The 22587-nt window shown below is 39.8% G+C and overlaps 1 protein-coding gene across 1 annotated transcript in view; it reads left to right on the plus strand.

The window, feature by feature from the left end:
* The window catches only part of CD40LG (CD40 ligand), a 38508-nt gene extending 16322 nt beyond the window's left edge, over nucleotides 1-22186 (plus strand). The window contains exons 4-7 of the mRNA XM_073543556.1: nucleotides 477-508; nucleotides 4522-4584; nucleotides 8461-8511; nucleotides 18927-22186. Of these exons, the coding sequence (XP_073399657.1) occupies nucleotides 477-508; nucleotides 4522-4584; nucleotides 8461-8511; nucleotides 18927-19312 (532 nt within the window). The 3' untranslated portion in view covers nucleotides 19313-22186. The remainder of the gene's footprint in view (nucleotides 1-476; nucleotides 509-4521; nucleotides 4585-8460; nucleotides 8512-18926) is intronic.
* The last annotated feature ends 401 nt before the right edge of the window (nucleotides 22187-22587 follow it).

Here is a 22587-nt window from a genome sequence, read left to right on the forward strand (position 1 = left end):
TTATGACAATGTACTTATCCAGACTTGAATTTACAAGTAAAATTATCTGTGGATATATTTTTTTCAACTTTCCGCAAAAAAATAAACCTAAAAAATCAATAACATAAAAAAGTAATTTTCCCCGGCAGCCTCAGGCTTTCAGTCTCTGCTCACTGACTGTCAGTTCTAATGCTGAGCCAGTTGTCGGAGCCGCCACTCACTATGCACTGAACGGTGACTGAAGCCATGCCAGCCACACCTCAGTGACTGAAAGCCCAAGGCTGTCAGAAGCAATAATGTTGATTCCCTCCTGGCAGCAGGGCTATTGATGCGGTTGCCGCACGGTGTCAGGAAAGCTATTAACCTGCAGATTAACCCAAGTTAATTTTTCTTTTACCTGACAATTCCCCTGTAAAATTGTTTGGAAACACAGATTGATTTGAGGATTTTCTTTTAGCATTAATACGTGTTTTCTTTCTGTAGATCAATCAGCTAAGACCTTCAGAAGAAAAATCTGCTAAGTTAACAGGTAAATTAAAAGTTCACACGCCAGTTCTTAAAAAAATAATTTTAGGAGAATATCCACTAAGGCCAAACTGAGAATGATAGTGTTGAGATTTTTTGACGAATATCAAGATAAAAAATAGGATCTACTAACAACCATAATGTCCATAGTCATCTTAAGAGATATTTTAAAAATTGAATGTGGTTCGCTAAAATGGCAGAGGCCCTTACAGGTTCTTCTGGTTACTTTTTGGTTACCTAATGGTCAAGTGTCTGGTCCAGAAACTAGAGCCACTTAAAAACCAGTTAATAAACGCTGCGCAATTCAGGGACAGAATCTTGCAGAATTTGATAAGCTGAACAGATTGATATATAGGTTTAGGGGAAAAGGTTCAGTACCAGGATCATTCAGTCATTGAAACCCCTGAGCTTAGTAGTGAAGGAGATGGTCCTAATCAGTGTGTATACAGAGATAACTGTCAGTCACCGATTAGTACCATCCTCTTGACTGCTGAGCCCAGAATGAAGGATTTCAGTGATTAAATCTTTTCCCACAAACCTATGTCCTATGTGTTTAGCTCCTTTTGCTCTATAACATGCTGGTCATGGATTGCACTGCATTTGCAACTCTTCCCAGAGCATCTACTCGAAATAGCTAAACAACGGTAATAGGCAGAACGTAGACCTTTTATTATGATCAGACTTTGATCAGAGTGTGATCTGAGCGTCATCAGTTTTTCTTGAATGTGGAGAAATAATAAATAATAATAATAAATTCCGCCAGTCTGTCAAAATCAGACCTCAGTTGGATGTCATCAACATTGACTTGCATTGTTAATTTTGATCCAACCCTCGGATCAGAATCAGACATGTCTCAGCGATTTTCCGCCGACTTCTTGTTCCACGAAAAAGCATGTACTTGGTAATAGCCGTATGGACTATCAAATACAGGGTGGGCCATTTATATAGATACATCTAAATAAAATGGGAATGGTTGGTGACATCAACTTCCTGTTTGTGGCACATTAGTATATGGGAGGGGGGAAAGTTTTCAAGATGGATGGTGATCATGGTGGCCATTTTGAAGTTGGCCATTTTGGATCCAACTTTATTTTTTCCAATGGGAAGAGGGTCATGTGACACATCAAACTTATTGAGAATTTCACAAGAAAAACAATGGTTGGTTTTAACATAACTTTATTCTTTCATGAGTTATTTACAAGTTTATGACCACTAATAAAATGTGTTCAAAATGCTGCCCATTGTGTTGGATTGTCAATGCAACCTTCTTCCCCCACTCTTGACACACTGATAGCAATACCACATAAGAAATGCTAGTCTAAGGGAGTCAGATTCCATGTAGGAATGCTCGGACCTGACACCCATAATGTGGTGGTGCACCATCTTGCTGGAAAAGCTCAGGGAACGTGCCATCTTCAGTGCATAAAGAGGGCAACACATCATCATGTAGCAATTTCAGATATCCAGTGACATTGAGGTTTCTATTGATGAAGAATGGCCCCATTATCTTTGTACCCCATATACCACACCATACCATCAATTATGGGTGTCAGGTCCGAGCATTCCTACATGAAAAGTTTCCTGGAAAGTGGATTTGTCGTCATGGGCCAGTTGAATGGCCACCAAGGTCTCCTGATCTGACCCCCTTAGACTTTTATCTTTGGGGTCATCTGAAGGTAATTTTCTATGCTGTGAAGATACGAGATGTGCAGCATCTGAAACAACGTATACTGGAAGCCTGTGCTAGCTTTTCTTCTGAGGTGTTGCTATCAGTGTGTCAAGAGTAGGAGAAGAGGGTTGCATTGACAATCCAACACAATGGGAATCACTTTGAACACATTTTATAAGTGGTCATAAACATGTAAATAACTCATGAAAGAATAAAGTTACGTTAAAACCAAGCACACCATTGTTTTTCTTGTGAAATTCTCAATAAGTTTGATGTGTCACATGACCCTCTTCCCATTAAAAAAATAAAGTTGAATCCCAAATGACCGACTTCAAAATGGCCGCCATGGTCACCACCCATCTTGAAAAGTTTTCCCCCTTCCAAATACTAATGTGCCACAAACAGGAAGTTGATATCACCAACCACTCCCATTTTATGTAGGTGTATCCATATAAATTGCCCACCCTGTATATGAGTACTACCTGTAAAAAACAAGGATAGCATTTCTACATGAAAATCGGATGTCTGAATGAGTCACTATATAAGCTATCCATGCTTAAAGATGAGCTTTTGCTTTTATTTTGTTTTTTACAAATCAGCAGTGCTTATATCCATCGGCTGTGTCTGGTATTATGGTTTGAAGCAAACACAGAAAATCAAACTACACAGAGGACAAACAGTTCAATATACCTAGACAGTGCAAAATTTACAGCCATTACAAATAGTCTCTCATGGTGCAGATACACAATGAGGAAGAAAGCCTTGAACACCCATCGAAAAAAAGCCACAATAAATATAATGTTGGACCACTTAAAACATATGGCTATGCAAATTCAGTACCCAATCACAACCAGAGCCAGGTGTTCTAATAGGGGTCTCATAAGATAGATGTCTCTATTTAACCACCAATGATCGACCTCCGCTCCTCCACAATACACAGCATCCAGGGGAATAATCCTCCAGTGCTACTTCTATAGGACCAACAAACATCCAATGATGGTGTAAAACAGTGAGGATTGCTTTATTATGTACAGTGTATTGTACTCCTATAGATGGATAAAACAGCATTTTACGATCATTTTAAAGTCCATAAAGCAGCAATGTGAAGAGACCCAAATTTATTAATACTGGTGTTTTTGTATGCCAGTCTTATTGAGGACCGTGTAAAAATAAGATGCGCCAAATTATTTAAGAAGCGCATGACTTAATGAATTCAGTGCATCTTAATAGTGGCATGCGCCTCTGTGATTTTGCCAGAAATGTTACTCTAGTCAGAGACTGGAGTAACATTTCTTGCCTAAGAAACACTGGCACTATTCATGAATTTGATGTGTTGGCCTAGCCCCGCCATGGCTTCTCTCTAGCACCATCAATTTTTGAAACAGGCATGAAAATGCCTACATTGTGAAAGTTGCATAAAAACTTAGCAAGTTTTCAAAGTTTCAGTTTTCTGACGATAACACTTTGATGAATCACCTCCATAGTCTCTGAACAGACTAGAAGAAAACCAGACTCTGGTCATGAATGGATACTGAATCTGTATAACCTTACGTTGTTATAATTATTATGTCTGATATTGCAACAGCCTCATTTACTTGAATGGGGGCGAGCGGTAAACTCTGACATAGCTAATGATCGTTACTGTTTTAAGAAAATGCAGACCCTTTTTTATGCCATCAAAATAATTTGTAGCTCATGTCTTCCAATTTATAAAAAACAGATTATTGGATTGCAGATATAAAAGAACCTGTATGAATCTCAGCCTCGATCTGTAAAAATATATATCTTTGTACCGTGTACAAAGTAGATGGAAAAATATTACAATTTGAGAGTCCTCAGTGGTTGATACATTTTAATGGCTAACCGAAAAGAAGGTAACACATTGCAAGCTTGAGAGACTACGCAGGTGGAGAGACTCGAGCAGTCTCGAAAGCTTGCAATGGCTCTCAAATTGTAATATTTTTCTGGCCTTGATCTGTTAATTTAATTTTAATATCATAATGAATTGTTCTTCAAACCACTGACATATTAACATCATTAAGTGATTGGAACTTCACATCGGAATATGAACAACAATAAGTTGCAATATTTAGTATCCAATGTTGTTAAATGTTCCCGAAATAAGACCTGGATAATTGGTGACAAATTAGATTTCTTCTACCAATTATATCGGTTTCTATTACTATGGTGATATTCAAACCTTTATTCAAACAGAAAGCAAATGTTATGATCCCCCGATATAATTGGTTCATATTCCAAGTCAAGAACACATGATTTCAGTCCAGAATACCATAGGATTCACAATGAGTTACAAATATAAAAATAATAAGTTTGTGTTTTAACTTTAGATGGAAATGAGGTATCAAGCCCTATTCCTTACGTAGGAGGAAGAGACGTATCATTAAAGAAAGGTATCGTGAATTTTAAATTGTATTTGATTTTTCTAATTGTTTAAGATGATCCTGTTATAGTCACATAATGCAATATGAAGGAAAGCGTTAAGGGCGACGCATCCGATAAAAATGTAATGACCATTTAGAAACATTTAAAAAAACAAGGTTGTTCTAAATACTTTCATTACCTATCCACATGCATTATTCCCTAAAACCACATATAAAGAAATGCGCTTTCCCCACATAAAAAGTTTTGTCACATAAGTAATCTTGCCACTCATCATTATTTCTGTCACAGTCCAATTCTTGGATCTGTGTCAGATTCTGGGTTCCTTCATTAAAACCTTTATTTTCAGGCTTCTGGGGGCTTAATATGGGTTTTTGCCTCCTGTGGCCACAAGTGTCATTACATCTGATAGTTTCTTTGTTTTACCTTTTGCCCCCGGTGGTCACTGGGGTTATTACATGTTTTTGGCCCCTGCTGATGTAACCGCTCCTCCTTTGCTATATGAGGTCAGCTGGTCTATCAGCAGGTGTTGGTGATAGCATTTCCTTTGTGGATTCCAACCACTGTGAAGTGAGCAGCTGGCTCTGAGGTGTTGAGCCACTGCTGAAACCTGGTGAAGTTAGCAGCTGGCTCTGAGGTGTCTAACCACTGCTGAAAGTCTGGTGCTGAACTCTGCTGCCCGGCGTTTGCAGCAGAGAAAGGGGAGCAGCCGGATCTGAGGTGTCGAGCCACTGCTGAGGATGTGAAGGTAGCAGCTGGCTCTGAGGTGTCGAGCCACTGCTGAAAGTTAATCCGGTGATGCACTCTGCTGCCTGATGACTGCAGCAGAGAAAGATAAGTGTTTTGGTGTTTTCCCCTTTTTCCTTTGTGTGTATTAGTACAGCGGTGGGACCAGTGTCCGCATCACCCAGTTCCCTAGAAAAGGATAGGTGCAGGGTGAGTTAGGGATGCAGGTATCCTGGTCGGCGACAGGTGAGGAGCCTTTATAGGGAACGTTAGGAGTGTTCAGGGACACTGCCTCAGGGGAGTGCAGGAGGTCTCCACATCCCCGTTTCCTATTGCGGGGCCCACCATTGTAACTGTTTCCCTTTCCCCTTTGTCTTGTTGTTTCAGCTACCGGCCTGCGGGTCGTGTCACACAGGACAGGTACATGTGTTGGTCTTGCTGTTTCAGTTACCGGCCTGCGGGTCGTGTCACACAGGACAGTACACGTGACAATTTCCATCTTAACAGGAATATACTAGGACACTGGGTAACGATGGGATAATGTGTTTTTGCCAAAAGAAGAAACAGTTTTACAACATTTTAACAACCTCACTCAGGTTTGGGAAACACTTCTTTAGGGGTTTCCTGCTTGGGATGAAAACAAGCTAATCAAAAATGGGAATATATAAAATATTTAGATATTGCTGGTACCATGATGTAAGTGATATCCGGTTTCATAAGCAAGCCAATGCCAACCTGTAGCAAAGTAAGGACCTACAATGCTCAGCATTAATGAGTACACACCCTTTGAAGAACAATTTCCAAAATTTTGACAAGACTGAGTTTCATAGAACAGTTTTTTAAACTCATAACATGAAAGAAAGTTTAATGTATATAACTAACTTTCAATACCAAATGAAAATTGGTTGATGCAAAAATGAAATCACCATGTTTTTTAATGTGAGCAGCAAGACTTCTTGTCATGGAATTAACAAATTGACAACATATTGCAATATCTATTTGTTTCCATTTTTCAAGAACTCTCTTTTAGAGCTTGGATACTGGATGGAAAAAGATGCTCAACTTGTCTCAGAATACTCCTTAGGTGTTCAGTTGGGTTCTGACCAGAAGACACTTGGCTCCTGTATCACTTTCATCATGTCCTTCTTCAGAAATGCACCAGATGTGTGTTTTGGATCATTGTCATGTTGGAAAAGTCCACAATTTCACTAAAGATAAGACTACATGAGAAGACTAGTGGGAGCCATTCTGAAAGATGCAAAGTAGACTTCCATCTCAACCAACTACCAGCACTACAGCTGTGTCCTGCAGCACCTTATGCAGGGATTATGTGTAGAGATTGGGGATTTGGAACCTATGTTGGCCTAGAGTCCTGTTAATTTTAGTTGGTCAAGTGGACTTCAAAATGGTGTCTTGCCAATTTTTCCCATCTAGTTGTGTAACCTTAAATTGCCTATGCTCATCTCACTGCTATATTTAGTAGATCCAAGCTGGAGATCCTATTTGCATTCTTTCACACTTACTAAAACAAAAGATCTTTGTTATCGGAAGCAAAGTTCGACATAAATGTTCAAATAAGAATTTATTTCACAGCGCACATTTTATGCAAAAAAGCGAGTGCTGTGTCATTATAACTTAACATCCTGTTTGCAAAAAAAAGTTTCAACCAAACTACTATGTGGAAAGTCTGAACATATTCTAATCATAAGAGCAAAATTGGTTTTGGATTCACGTCAACTACTACTATGAGATTGGTATCTTTAGACAAAATTATTTAAAGGGGTTTACAACTTTTTTAATAAATGACCTCTCCTTACAATAACCTTAAAAGTTAGATTGGTGTTTGTGGGGGATTCTAAGCACAGATAAATTGTCTGAGGAAGTGTAAACATTAAAGGCGCTGCAAAAATCACAAGACTCTAACCAGGTGTTGTGTAAGTTAAAGAATAGGCTATTCATTTAAATTGCTAGCATGTCCCAATGATAGGCTATACATTTTGAGAGAATGGCTAACCTCTTTAAATATATTTTCTGGTCCTTTTAAAGTTGGTTTTAATATTGCTAAAACTGGAGGACAATCCAAATTGTAATATGCTTACCTTAGTATTTCTGTGCAGTTTTCCGCACCACTGGTCCCACTGGTTTCCCATTTATGATTGGCAAGTCCTGATGAGGTATCATAGGATTGTGGCATTCAATGACTTTGATGTGACATGAAATCAACATAAAAACGACAATTAGTTGCCACGATCACTTGACATAACTTCTCATGGCTGTCATATCATCAGTTACATATGAAATGAAGTATCAGGGACCAGTTGGACTGGCATTGAGGAAACAGCACAGAATTAATAAAGGGTAAGTTATCTGGTGTACACATTTTATCAGCGATCCACAAAATAGATGATAACATGTGGATTGGTGGGGTCAGACCGCTAGGATCTCAACTGATCAGCAGAGTGGGCAACCTTTATCCTGACTAAAATGGAGCAGCACTGCAATTTCTCTACCGATTCTCTATTCATTCCCTATGAGGCTGCCAAGTGCTGCGCTTGGCTCTTTCTGTCAGCCTTGTAGAGAATGAATGAATGAGCAGTTGTGTGGCTTTTTGTAATGGAGATAAGACTTAAACATTCTCCATTCTGCTGATCGAGAAACCCACCAATTATCACCTATCCAAGATGTTATTGATAACTTGTTTTCACTGGACAACCTTTAAGGTACCTATTTATTAGAACATTACTAATGTTCTAGTTTTATATTAATTGGTGTAAACTTATATATAAATTGATCTATACGCCTTATATATCATTTTGAGTTTTAAGTATTAACATATTCTGAAATACATGTTTATGCACAAATTCTAGAACTCTGTCTTTCATTCAGTGTTATATTCATGAACTATAATTTCTGAAGGATAATTAGGAATATTTTTATTTTCCACTTTTTTAGTCCTATGAAATTGTCAATAACAGTCGACTCCTAAGGAAACTTAACTACAAATCCTATTATACATCAACTTTTTAAAAATCTTTTTCATTTCTTCATTAGGACACATAAAAAATGTCCTTGGTTATTTAATCAACTATTCGTTTGAATAAATTATACAGCTGAAATGTGCTTTACCTTGATGAATTTTAATGTCCTGTTATATATTGCAGGAGTAGTTGCGGTGCATTTAGTGGGAGACAGAGCTAACAGCACCGAAGAAGGTGGGTGAGAATGTTAGAAATCTATGTGGTTAATTACGTGAACTGAAAAACTACTATATAGTGTTCTCCATATTTGACCTGTGGATATCGAAATCTCTGGTGAAAATGAGCCTGCCAAAGGGAGCACTCCCAGTTCTGTAGAAAAACACCCGGAAGGGGCATGCGGATTGCTGAGGAGGTTGCTAAATGTTGTGAAAAGTCCAATGCAAATTTCTGTTTTAGGTCTTATTCACACATTGGGTTTTTGATGTGTCTTCTGTTGTCTTCCTGCCATTATTTCCACATCAGTATTTTATACAATCTCAGATTAAGGGACTTTTTTATATAGATTTCAGTTAATGGCTCACTTATCATTGCAATCACTTTCTCATATTTTATCAAAGTTCTTCTTGTGAGTCAAAACAATAAAAGTAGGGGAGATTTTCACTACACATTGCTCAGCCCACATGATGAGATATATACACTTTTCAATTCATGATCTATCAGTTGGTCATCTTCAGCTATGCTTTATTGTTTGTTATTGAGGAAGATAATGGTAGGAGGAGAAGCCCACATGTCCCGCATGAAGCCTAAGTGCGCAACACTGGAGGGGAGGCCGGTATATTAATTCAGAGAATATGTTACAAAGTAAATGGGAATTTGCAACCAGTCACAAAATGTTTTTGTTTTATGTACGCCTAGGCTCAGTGCATTGTGTAGTTATAGGTGTTTTTTCTGCCTGTTATGAAAAACAATGCCTAAAACAGGAAGCAGGTTTGATATGTGGTGTGTCATGATAGAGATCTACTTCTACGATGCATGCAAAAAACAAACCATGATCTTAGATATATTGATTAATGCAGGTCGTAGACACAATTGAAACCTGAGGAAAGCTGGGAACTTATGTTCTTTCATAATGAATGAATTCATTTATACTATTCATAGCATTCTTCATATGGTTGATGAAGACACTGTTCCGATAGTTCTGGCAGGTCCGATAATGGGTTATATTATTATATTTATGACATATCTGGAATATATGCTCTTAATGTACTAGATGGGAATACCTCTCTTTAATTTAAGTGTGACAGCAGTAGTATCTAGGCTTTCTTTTAATTGGGGCAAAGATTTAACATATTTTCAGACTGCAAGATGGACTTGACCGTAGGACATGCCCAGGTTTAGACAAGAGGAAATAGGAAAGTATTTCATGCTAATGAAAATTTCCTTGGTATAGTAAGAAAGTATAGAAGTTAAAGCAGTTGTTCAGACTTGGGGCGCAAGTCTGCAGTCATTATATGTGTCTGCAGACTTGTGAATCCTCAGAGCTCACAGTGTGCACACTGTCAGGTTTCTCCTGTGTTAATGCCTAGAGCGGATGATCGTGTGACCGCAAGTATGCTTTTTGCATACTCCTGGTCATATTCCAAATAGATGTGTCCAGCCTTGCTTAATTTGTTTCTGAAGAGCGAGGCCACGCAGTATAGTCAGCAGGAGAGGGGACCGCATGTATATGAATCACATACTTGCAGTCACATGACCACCCGTTCCTGGTGTCGGCATTGGAGAATCCTGACACTGCGCCCACTGCTTGCTTTAAGGATTCAGAAGTCTGCAGTCACATAGAATGACTGCAGACTAGAAGCCCAAGCCTGGACAACTCCTTAAGTACGATTTAACTTTGGTGTCCCCTTTTCTCGGAGTTCTGATATTATTGTAAGCTTTATTAACTCTGTATCTGCCATTGTTCATTGACTTGCCTGCCATGAACTAAAAGCACACCCCTTTATTACACCTATATGCAGTTAAACTAACAGCAGAGTAGAAGCAGAGGGGCGAAAACGCCATAAAACTCGACATCATGTAATCTGTCTCAGAGTATCTGCTTCTATAGACAGATCGCGTGATAACAGTAGTGTACACAAACTTAGGCTAGGTACACACTTGTGTTTGGCAACATGTTGCGTTCCCGTGTGATCGGCACGTCAAAACGATGCATGTGGATGCATCCGCATACATGCATGTCCCTGCGTATCCAATGTTAAAGATAGGTACCCAGGATGCATGCGGAACTAGGCGGAGCTTAAGGGAAGATGTGCAGAAGTAGGTGGTGCTTAAGGGAGGAAGTATGCAGCCCTCTGCACTCTTGCCAAATGCAACTGTGTACCCAGCCTTAGACAGAACGGAGGCATCCAGCAGATAGCACTTGGAGGATTTTTTGCACTAAAAACGTCACTTTAGATAACTAAAGTACTTTGCAACTTTGTTACTCTGCCATTGGTCATCAGATAAGCCCTACAGCAGTGACCACCTAATGATGCTAATATATGTAGTAAACTTTCAACAAATCACACCCAATAGATGAGATTTAGAAATAGTTTTTAGGATCCGTGATGGCTCATTTTATTTTTAAATTGTGGTCCACATTAAGGATTAGTGTCTATGGTCATTATTTCCCTCTACTCCTCTTTGGTCAGACCTCATCTGGAATATTGTGTCCAGTTTTGGGCACCACATTTTAAAAAAGACATCAACAAACTGGAGCAAGTTCAGAAAAGAGCGACCAGAATGGTGACCGGTCTGCAAACCCTGTCTTATGAGGAAAGGTTGCAGGATTTGGGAATGTTTAGTTTGCAAAAGAGAAGACTGAGAGGAGACTTAATAGCTGTCTACAAATATCTAAAGGGCTGTCACATTGTAGAAGGCTCAACTTTATTCTCATTTGCACAAGGAAAGACTAGAAGCAATGGGATGAAACTGAATGGGAAGAGACACAGATTAGATATTAGAAAAAACTTTTTGACAGTTAGAGTGATCAATGAGTGGAACAGGCTGCCACGAGAAGTGGTGAGTTCTCCTTCAATGGAAGTCTTCAAACAGAGGCTGGACAGACATCTGACTGGGATGATTTAGCGAATCCTGCTTTGAGCAGGGGGTTGGACCAGATGGCCCAGGAGGTCCCTTCCAACTCTACGATTCTATGATTCTATGATTCTATCTAATGTCCCCTTTCTTTGGCAGCATAGTGGAGATCTACGTGTGTGACAATGGATACTCAGTGTGTCCATAATAGGCTCAGTGTACATTAGTCTGTCCATAAACACCTATACTTAAAAGAAAAAACTGTTGTGAATTCGCTTTCTGGCCTACCTCTGGTTACTAGTGAAGGTGGTGGAGCTGGTTGTATTGACAGAGGGGTCGCGGGTTCTCTTTCTGGGCTCCCTCTGGTGGTTACTGGAGGTAATGGAGCTGATCTAATTAACAGAGGCCTGCCACCTGATAATGAGAAGGATGACTGGAGATCTGGAGTTTCTGACTGGATTTAAGACAGCCGACTCACTCTATCCCTGCTGGTGATTTTTCCTCCCTCATGAGGTCTTAGTTTCCAGCTTAGTCCCTGCATGCTCAGCTAAGTGTTCTTTTGCTATTGTTCACATTTGATCTGGTTTTGTCTATTTCAGTTTTGTGTGGTCAGCCAGCTCCGGCTGGGGCTGTGCTGAATTTCCATCCTTATGTTACTGCTTTTGCCAGTTTGCTTTTTGTCCCTTATAAGATTGGCCTCTTTTTGCTCTGCTTTCAGAATATACCAGAGTGCTGATATAGCAGGCGAAGTCTAGTGACTTCAGTATTTTTCTATCAGACGTGTTGGGCATTTTTTGCAGGGTTTTTGTGTGATTGCAGGCAGAGTCTTTCCTTTCCTATCCTGTCTAAGTAGTGTGGGCCCCATCATTTGCTCAGTCTATTTTCCTACCTGCGTTTGTGTTTTCATCTTGTCTCACCGACAATATATGTTTGGGGGCTATCTTTTCCTTTGGGGCAGTTTAGATTTCCCCTTTCTTGCTTTAGGCTTATTTAGTTCTCCGGCTTTGTCGAGGCGTCTAGAATCATCATAGGTACGCTCCACGGCTACTGCTAGTTGTTGTGATAGGATCAGGGGTCTGCAATCGGCTTAGTTGCCAACCTCTCTGGTTTTCTATGGCTTAGCTTGGTGTTGCTTTCCTCCTCGGTGACCCAATCATAACAAAAAACACAATATGTGACATTAGATGAAATTCTTCAAATATATGTCATTAGTAAATAAGAAGTACAAGGACATAGGTTTGAATGTCATTTTATCAGGTTGAACTCAAAATCCGGTGATATTCTCTTTTTCAGGAGGTACCATCTGTGACTGGGTGTGTGATTCTTTACAGTATCTGTCTGAGATGGTTTAGTGAATACTGCATTGAGCAGGGGCTTGGACACAATGACCCTGGAGGTCCCTTCCAAAGCTAACATTCTATGATTCCTTGAGTATCTGAATTGCAAAAAAGAGCTTTATGAGCAGACCTTAAGGATTTATGATGGACCAATGAATTTACCTTTCTTGCGATGTTGAAGAGACATTGGTTCAGTAGAAAAGTTTTCTCATAAAGTCACCTAAACAGATACATAAACATGGTGAATTATATCTACAATGCCTCCTAAAGTAAATGAAATGCAAATGAAATGCCTAAACTTTATTTTATACAGAATATTGGTATTTATTAGCTTAACCAAAGGGTTACAAAATGTTAATCGGGTGAAAAAAGTACACAGCTGCTTGCAAAGCGTTTAATCTGAATCTTACACAACAATCCATCTTATAAAATGCAATATATCACTTCAGCCAGCATGAAGCCACTGGCACAGATTTCCATTGAGCTTATATGCTGCACACTCCAGTTTGCTCCTGTTATTTTCTGACTCAGAAGCAGGAAGTTTCACACACCTGTTAAAATCAAAATAGTGAGACAGTGGAGAGCCGCACTTCAGCTGACTCCAATCTCCGGTTATCACAGGGACACATCTGCATGGAGGAATGGGCCAACATACCACCAATAGTGTGTGCCAACCTTGTGAAAACTTACAGAAAACGTTTGACCTCTGTCATTGCCAACAAAGGATATATAACAAAATATTGAGATTAACTTTTGTTAATGAACAGATACTTATTTTCCACCATAATTTGCAAAATAAATCCTTCCAAATCAGACAAGGTGATTTTCTGAATTTGTTTTCTCATTTTGGCTCTCATAGTTGAGGTCCACCTATGATGTTAATTACAGGCCTCTCATCTTTATAAGTGGGAGAACTTGCACAATTGGTGGCTGACTAAATACTTTTTCAACACTGTATATTACAGAAAGGTTTATATTCATTTTTTACTTCCTCATATTTCCCAGGAGATTATACAACAGGTCCTCTTTAACCCCTTCCTGACATCCGACGTACTATCCCGTCCATGGGACCCGGGCCCCTATGCCCATGGACGGGATAGTACGTCTAGCGCGATCAGCGGCGCCCACGTGGTGAGCACCGCTGATCACGGCCGGGTGTCAGCTGATTATCACAGCTGACACCCAGCACAATGTGTCAGGGGCAGTCACGGACCGCCCCCGACACGTTAACCCCTTGCACACCGTGATCAAACATGATCGCGGTGTACCGGGGGTTAAAGGGAAGCATCGGCAGGGAGGGGGCTCCCTCCGTGCTTCCCTGAGCCCCCCACGGCAGCGCAATGTGCAGCGCTGCTGCGGGGGGGCCCCTTTCCTGCAGGCCCCCGAATCCAAGATGGCGACGGGGGCCTTCGGGGGCCTGCAGGAAGCTGGCTTCCTCAGTGCCTGCAAAGCGCAGGCATGAGGAAGCCTTCTGCACTGCCTGTGACAGATCGCTGATCTGTCACAGTGATCTGTGATGTGACAGATCAGCGATCTGTCACAGGACAGTGATGTCCCACCTGGGACTATGTAATAAAGTTTAAAAAAAAATAAAAAAAAGTGTTAAAATAATTTTTAAAAAATCGCCAAATAAATTAGAAAAAAATAAATAAATATTCCCCAATAAATCCATTTTTTGGAAATAAAAAAAAAACAATAAAAGTACACATATTAAGTATCGCCACGTCCGTAACGACCCGCCCTATAAAACTGTCCCATTAGTTAACCCCTTTAGCAAACCCCTTAAAAAATAAAAATAAAAAACGAAGCAAAAAATAATGATTTATTATAATACCGCCAAACAAAAAGTGTAATAACGCACGATCAAAAAGACGCATATAACTATCCATGGTACCACTGAAAACGTCATCTTGTCCCACAAAAAACGAGCTGCCATACAGCATCGTCAGCAAAAAAATAAAAAAGTTATAGCTCACAGAATAAAGCGATGCAAAAATAATTATTTTTTTATATAAAATAGTTTTCATTGCATAAACCAGACAAAACATAAAAAAACGATCTAAGTGAGGTATCGCTGTAACCGTACTGACCTGAAGAATAAAACCACTTTATCAATTTTACCGCACGCGGAACGGTGTAAACGCACCCACCCAAAAGAAATTCATGAAACGCTGGTTTTTGTTCATTCTGCGTCCCAAAAATCGGAATAAAAAGCGATCAAAAAGTGTCACGTGCCCAAAAATGGTGCCAATAAAAACGTCAACTCGTCCCGCAAAAAATAAGACCTCACATGACTCGGTGGGTCAAAATACGGAAAAATTATAGCTCTCAATATGTGGTGATGCAAAAACTATTTTTACAATAAAAAGCGTCTTTTAGCGTGCGACAGCTGCCAAACATAAAAACCGCCATAAATAGTAAATCAAACCCCCTCATTATCACCCCATTAGTTAGGGAAAAATAATAAAATAAAGAAAATGTATGTATTTCCATTTTCCCATTAGGATTAGGGTTAGGGCTAGGGTTAGGTCCAGGGCTAGGGTTAGGGTTAGGGCTAGGGCTAGGGTTAGGGCTAGGGTTAGGGCCAGGGCTAGGGTTAGGGATAGGGTTAGGGTTAGGGCTGAGATTAGGGTTAGGGGTGTGTTGGGGTTCGGGTTGGAGTTAGAATTGGGGGTTTCCACTGTTTGGGCACATCAGGGGCTCTCCAAATGCAACATGGCGTCTGATCTCAATTCCAACCAATTCTGAGTTGAAAAAGTCAAATGGTGCTCCTTCCCTTCCAAGCTCTGCCATGCACCCAAACAGTGTTTTACCCCCACATATGGGGTATCAGCCTACTCAGGACAAATTGCAAAGCAACTTTTGGGGTCCAATTTCTCCTGTTACCCTTAGTAAAATAAAAAATTGGGGGCAAAAATATCATTTTTGTGGAAAAAAATGATTTTTTTATTTTCACGTCCGAGTGTTATAAACTTCTGTGAAGCACTTGGGGGTTCAAAGTGCTCACTACACATCTAGATAAGTTCCGTGGGGGGTCTAGTGTCCAAAATGGGGTCACTTGTGGGGAGTTTCAATAGTTTAGGTACATCAGGGGCTCTCCAAACGCACATGACACCCGCAGACCATTCCATCAAAGTCTGCATTCCAAAACGTCACTACTTCCCTTCCGAGCCCTGACGTGTGTCCATACAGTAGTTTTCTCCCACATATGGGGTGTCAGCGTACTCATGACAAATTGGAAAACAACTTTTGGGGTTCAATTTCTCCTGTTACCCTTGGGAAAATAAAAAAAATTGGGGACTAATTGATCATGTTTGTGGAAAAAATACGATTTTTTTATTTTCATGCCCGGGCATTATAAACTTCTGTGAAGCCCATGGGGGTTCAAAGTGCTCACCACACATCTAGATAAGTTCCTTAGGGGGTCTCGTTTCCAAAATGGGGTCATTTGTGGGGGGTTTCCACTGTTTAGGTACATTAGGGGCTCTCCAAAGGCAACATGACACCCGCAGAACATTCCCTCAAAGTCTGCATTCCAAAACATCACTACTTCCCTTCCGAGCCCTGACGTGTGTCCATACAGTAGTTTTCTCCCACATATGGGGTGTCAGCGTACTCAGGACAAATTGGACAACAACTTTTGGGGTTCAATTTCTCCTGTTACCCTTGGGAAAATAAAAAAATTGGGGACTAATTGATCATGTTTGTGGAAAAAATACGATTTTTTTATTTTCATGCCCGGGCATTATAAACTTCTGTGAAGCCCTTGGGGGTTCAAAGTGCTCACCTCACATCTAGATAAGTTCCTTAGGGGGTCTAGTTTTCAAAATGGGGTCATTTGTGGGGGGTTTCCACTGTTTAGGTACATTAGGGGCTCTCCAAAGGCAACATGACACCCGCAGACCATTCCATCAAAGTCTGCATTCCAAAACGTCACTACTTCCCTTCCGAGCCCCGACGTGTGCCCATACAGTAGTTTTCTCCCACATATGGGGTATCAGCATACTCAGGACAAATTGGACAACAGCTTTTGGGGTCCAATTTCTCCTGGTACCCTTGGGAAAATAAAAAAAATGGTGACTAAAAGATCATGTTTGTGGAAAAAATACGAATTTTTTAATTTCACGCCCGGGCGTTATAAACTTCTGTGGGGTTAAAAGTGCTCACCACACATCTAGATAAGTTCCTTGGGGGGTCTAGTTTACAAAATGGTGTCATTTGTGGGGGGTTTCCACTGTTTAGGTACATCAGGGGTTTTCCAATCGTGACATGGTGTCCGATCTCAATTCCAGCCAAAAACGTCAAATGGCGCTGCTTCCCTTCCGAGCTCTGCCATGCGCCCAAATAGTGGTTTACCCCCACATGTGGGGTGTCAGCGTACTCAGGACAAATTGCACAATAACTTTTAGGGTCCTGCTACCCTTGGTAAAATAAGAATTGAGGGTGAAAAGATCATTTTTGTGGAAAAAATATGATTTTTTAATTGTACGGCTGTATGTTATAAACTTCTGTGAAGCCCTTGGGGGTTCAAAGTTCTCACCACACATCTAGATAAGTTCCTTAGGGGGTCTAGTTTCCAAAATGGTGTCATTTGTGGGGGGTTTCCACTGTTTTGGTACATCAGGGGTTTTCCAATCGCGACATGATGTCCGATCTCAATTCCAGCCAAAAACGCCAAATGGCGCTGCTTCCCTTCCGAGCTCTGCCATGCGCCCAAATAGTGGTTTACCCCCACATGTGGGGTATCACCGTACTCAGGACAAATTGCACAATAACTTTTAGGGTCCTGTTACCCTTGGGAAAATAAAAATTGGGGTGAAAAGATAATTTTTGTGGAAAAAATATGATTTTTTAATTGTACCTCTGTACGTTATAAACTTCTGTAAAGCCCTTGTGGGTTCAAAGTTCCCACCACATATCTAGATAAGTTCCTTGGCGGGTCTAGTTTCCAAAATGGGGTCACTTGTAGGGGGTTTCCACTGTTTAGGTACATCAGGGACTCTCCAAACGTGACATGGTGTCCAATCTGAATTCCAGCCAATTTTGCATTGAAAAAGTCAAACGGCGCTCCTTCCATTCTGAGCTCTGCCAATGCGCCGAAACAGTCGTTCACCCCCACATATCAGGTATCAGCGTACTCAGGACAAATTGCACAATAACTTTTGCAGTCCAATTTCTCCTGTTACCCTTGGTAAAATAAAAAAAATTGAACCTGAAATATTTTTTTTGTGAAAAAAAGTTAGATGTTCATTTTTTTTTAAATTTTCAAAAAAATTCCTGTGACGCACCTAAAGGGTTAATAAAATTCTTGAATGTGGTTTTGAGCACCTTAAGGGGTGCAGTTTTTAGAATGGTGTCACTTTTGGGTATTTTCTATCATATAGACCCCTCAAAGTGGCTTCAAATGTGATGTGGTCCGTAAAAGTAAAATGGTGTTGTAAAAATGAGAAATCGCTGGTCAACTTTTAACCCTTATAACTTCCTAACAAAAAAAATTTTGGTTCCAAAATTGTGCTGATGTAAAGTAAACATGTGGGAAATGTTACTTATCAAGTTTTTTGTGTGCTGTATCTCTGTGATTTAAGGGCATCAAAATTTTCGCCAAATTTCCGTTTTTCTCACAAATAAACGCAAGTTATTTGAATGAAATTTTACCACTATCATGAAGTACAATATGTCATGAGAAAACAATGTCAGAATCACCGGGATCCATGGAAGCATTCCAGAGTTATGACCTCATAAAGGTACAGTGGTCAGAATTGTAAAAATTGGCCCGGTCATGAACGTGCAAACCACCCTTGGGGGTGAAGGGGTTAAAGAACTGTAAAGTTAGAATCACTGGGAGATTGTTTTTTAGCTGATTAAAACTGACCTTATACTGTCTTAAGCTTGTTAAACTGAAAGTGATCTCTTGTGATACCTCCAAAAGCATGCATGCTTGGATGATTTTGCTTTAAGTCATGGATCAGAACATGGTATAGAAAAATAACAAGTAGTAACAATATAAAACTAGGTCAAAGCTTAGAAGATGTATCACCAAAGTGACTCACAGTGATATAACATGCAAATATGTATTTGTGGCTGATTTTATCTCAACGATTACTTAGTCTCTTACTATTATTTAAGGGTTATCACTAGTTTATCTTAACATGCATTGTTTCCTGCTTAACAGCTATTCTAAATATTAAAGACACAAATCAAATAAATAAATTAAAATGCATTGATCTGTCTTCACAGCTCTTCGCTGGAAAGAAAAAGGCTATTTAACAACAAAATCAGAAGTATTATATATAGATGGAAAATTACGAGTGGAAACCCCTGGCGTATATTATGTGTACTCCCAAGTCAGTTTTACTGCAGACTCCACACAGTTTCCGAAGGCTCCATTTGTGCATTACATCTATATGAAGAGACCGCACGAAACAGAAAGGCTTTTGTTGAAAGGGGCAAACACATTCATAACCCAACCGACACATTATAACCTGCATTCATCCCAGATTGGAGCCATGTTCACATTCAAGAAGAACGATTTTATATTTGTTAATGCAACAGATCCAACGCGAATCGATTACAGTCCTGAATTTACGTACTTTGGTATGTTTAAGCTCGGCGAAATGTCATGATCCTCAAGATACATTCTACTATGGAAATGTAATGTACTTGTCATTTGTTGTTTGTATGTTTTAGCTAAAAAGAGACTTACAAGAGAAATACATAAAATCCTTTAATGTACAAGAATTATTCATCAAATGCATTGTAACACCAATATGGCATTAGGGTCTGTCAGATTCTGTAAGCTGAACCAATATGCCATTATATGGTACCTCTATGAGGCACCATATTTTCCAATAGTGTACCTTAGTAATATGGCAGATGATGGCATCTGGATTACATTTGAATAGGTTAGGAAAAAAATATGTATTCAGAAAATGATGCAAAAATGTTGGCAGATATGTTTTAACTATACGCCTAAAGGGATTTTTCACAATGGAACAATTTTATGGTGAGGACGCAGGAGATTTTTTTTTTCTGATGACTCCATGAAAGCCATATTTGTTAAGGTGTCTCTGAACAATAGAACAATGTACCACAAATCCAGAGTCTGCTAAATCTTTCTCAGTCTTTTGCAGTCAACTGGTGGTTCTGACTTGCCTCTCCAGCAATTCTATGAGCAGATCTCACTGAAATTTTGCTTGGTCTTCCATACCTTATCTTGACCTCCACTATTAACTGCCATTCCTTAATATATTTTGGACTGAGAAAAAGGAAACTTGAAAATGCTTTACTATCTTCTTATAGCCTTCTCCTGCTTTGTGGGCATCCACCATTTTCAGAGTGCTAGGCACCTGCTTAGACGAACAAATGGCTACTGTTTTTTTGGGACAAGGTTAAGTGAGGCTGGGTTTTTATAAAGCTGGGAAATTTGCATCACCTACCCTTTCCTAACAATGATAGTGAAGAAGCTATAATCCTAGCAGGCTAATTAAGGCCTGAAACATTGGTTAAAGTTATCTGAGCACACAAATCTCCAAGGGTTCCCAAACATTTGTATCGGCCCATTTTCCTTTTTGTAAGTTTAAAAATGTAAAATAAGACAATATATATATAGTTTTTTTGCCTAAAATACAAAGGAAATGTGTCATTCTTAACTTTAGACCATTTAGAGATCATTGCATCTTCAACTTAACTGTTCACAATAACAGTAATTTTGATCAGGAGTGCCCAAACTTTTACATGCCACTGTATAAGCCTCCTCACATTGGCATACGAAGCATGTCATTCTCCACACGGAGAAACATTACCCCTTAGATCCCCATCATGGGGATAATTGGAGACAGTAACATAAAATAAATCCATTCTTACCTAATTAGTTATAGCTCTACAAAGTTTATCTATGGCCCATCTTTGACTAAAAATTATATTGTCATGAATTCTCAGTCTTTTCCATTGTAGCGTTGGCCTTACCAGTGGGCTTAAATGAAATAACTTTGAGCTACAGAAAAGCAATAAATATATAAAAAAAATATTTTTTCATAAGAAAAACAAGAGCATATCCATAGAGGATGCAAGGATAGTCTCATCTGGGCCCTTTTGCCACAAGTGAAAAACACAAGTATGAAATGGCACATTGTAGATGGGTAGCCATAATACATATTTTGTAGTTTGACCCAGGAGCTTCATGTTATAACTCTGGTATTTGAGTTCCTGAATAATAATATTATAGAAGTGTATAAGAGATCGGTAGGCTTTCTCTTAAGTCTCTTGTATGTTTAAGTTATGATTACAAAAGGATTGAAAGGTGAAATAAAGGACATTAAAGTGGACTTGTCACTAGGTTAAAAGTGGTAATTTTTTGCTGCTCTGAATATTCTATTTGTTTTTTTGAATCCAACATATGGTTCCAAACATACAATACTTTTCATTTTGTGCTGTTTTTTTATGGTCTTTACCAAGGAGGCATGGATTACAGATTCTCTGTGGGTGTGTCATTAGGCTGCTCTGTATTATTATCCTGTGGATACTGCCCCCCTGGTAAAGAACATAAAGAATAGCCTGAAATAAAAAGGCTCATATCTATCAATCTGAATGGTGAAACAAACAATACTAAATCTGGCCACGTTTAACCTGGTAACAAGACTGCTTTAAGTACAGGTAAAAACATAAATGCCAATTATGTAGATATACATGCCTCTACAATGAAATCCTGTAAAAGCCGATATACAGTAAAGAATTCCTTTGATAGTTTGTATACTTGAAAATCATCTGTCTTATGACATCTGTCTGCCTAAGGCATCCTAGCATTGTCTGAATTTTAAGTCTTCATACTTTTTATGAACCTGATGAGTTTCCTACATTTTAAACCATCTTATTTTAGCGCTCTAGAGCATATAGAGAAAGCTACTTTGAAAATAGTTTTACAAATATTCTCTAATTTCTGGTATGAAGCTCCCAGTCAGACCAAGTGTTTCTATGCAAACTAGAAACAATCCACTTTCATCTAGATAATGACTTTCAGCTGGAAGGGAGTAACTGCTGACTGCAAAACCAGGATACACTCAAAGGCTCCGATTTATTAAGACTGGCACCTTACGTTCCAGTGTTAATGAAGCAAGATGCATCAAATTTACTAAAATGGCTGTGCTTCTTGATGACTTTGGCCCATCTTTCAGTTCCCATACACCACTAGCATAAGAAATGTACTCCAGTCACATTTCTACTATAATTTACATTTGTAGCATAACTTATGCTGAATTGCCCAAGAGTCATTGGCCAGCCCCCTCCCAACTGAGCTCCATGCAGTTTTCAATAAGTTAGCAGAGCTGGGCGTGACAGACCGTCATGCCGATGACACGCATGATTTGTAAGCGCAGTCCTCCTCACTGTGTGCGCCGCTCTGCTCCTCTCAGTCAGACCATCTCACTGAGCGGCGTCGCTGTGTACATTAGTTACCAGCGCGCTGATGCAGGGAGCTGGTAACTAAGGTACACATCGGGTTTCTAAGGGACGTGCATCTCTTAGAAACCTGATGTGTACCTTAGTTACCAGCTCCCTGCATCAGCGCGCTGGTAACTAATGTACACAGAGGGTTTCTAAGCACAGCACAGTGCTTAGAAACCCTGTGTTTACCTTAGTTACCAGCTGGTCTCCCGCCTGTCACACGCAGCGATGCGTGCTGGCCAGCGGGAGACCAGCGACCAAAAAAAGGCCAGGGCTTTCCAAGAGCAATCAGTGATACCGGCAGGGGAACCGGTCGCTGATCGCTGTCACACACAGCGATCTTGCTGGTGAGATCGCTGTTACGTCACAAAACTTGTGACTCAGCAGCGATCTCGCTAGCGAGATCGCTATGTGTGACGGGGCCCTTAGTTAATAGGATTAGACAGTATTACCAATATAT

Source organism: Dendrobates tinctorius, unplaced genomic scaffold (genome assembly GCF_039654945.1).
Source record: "Dendrobates tinctorius isolate UK_male_01 unplaced genomic scaffold, ASM3965494v1 ptg000133l, whole genome shotgun sequence".
Taxonomy (NCBI): domain Eukaryota; kingdom Metazoa; phylum Chordata; class Amphibia; order Anura; family Dendrobatidae; genus Dendrobates; species Dendrobates tinctorius.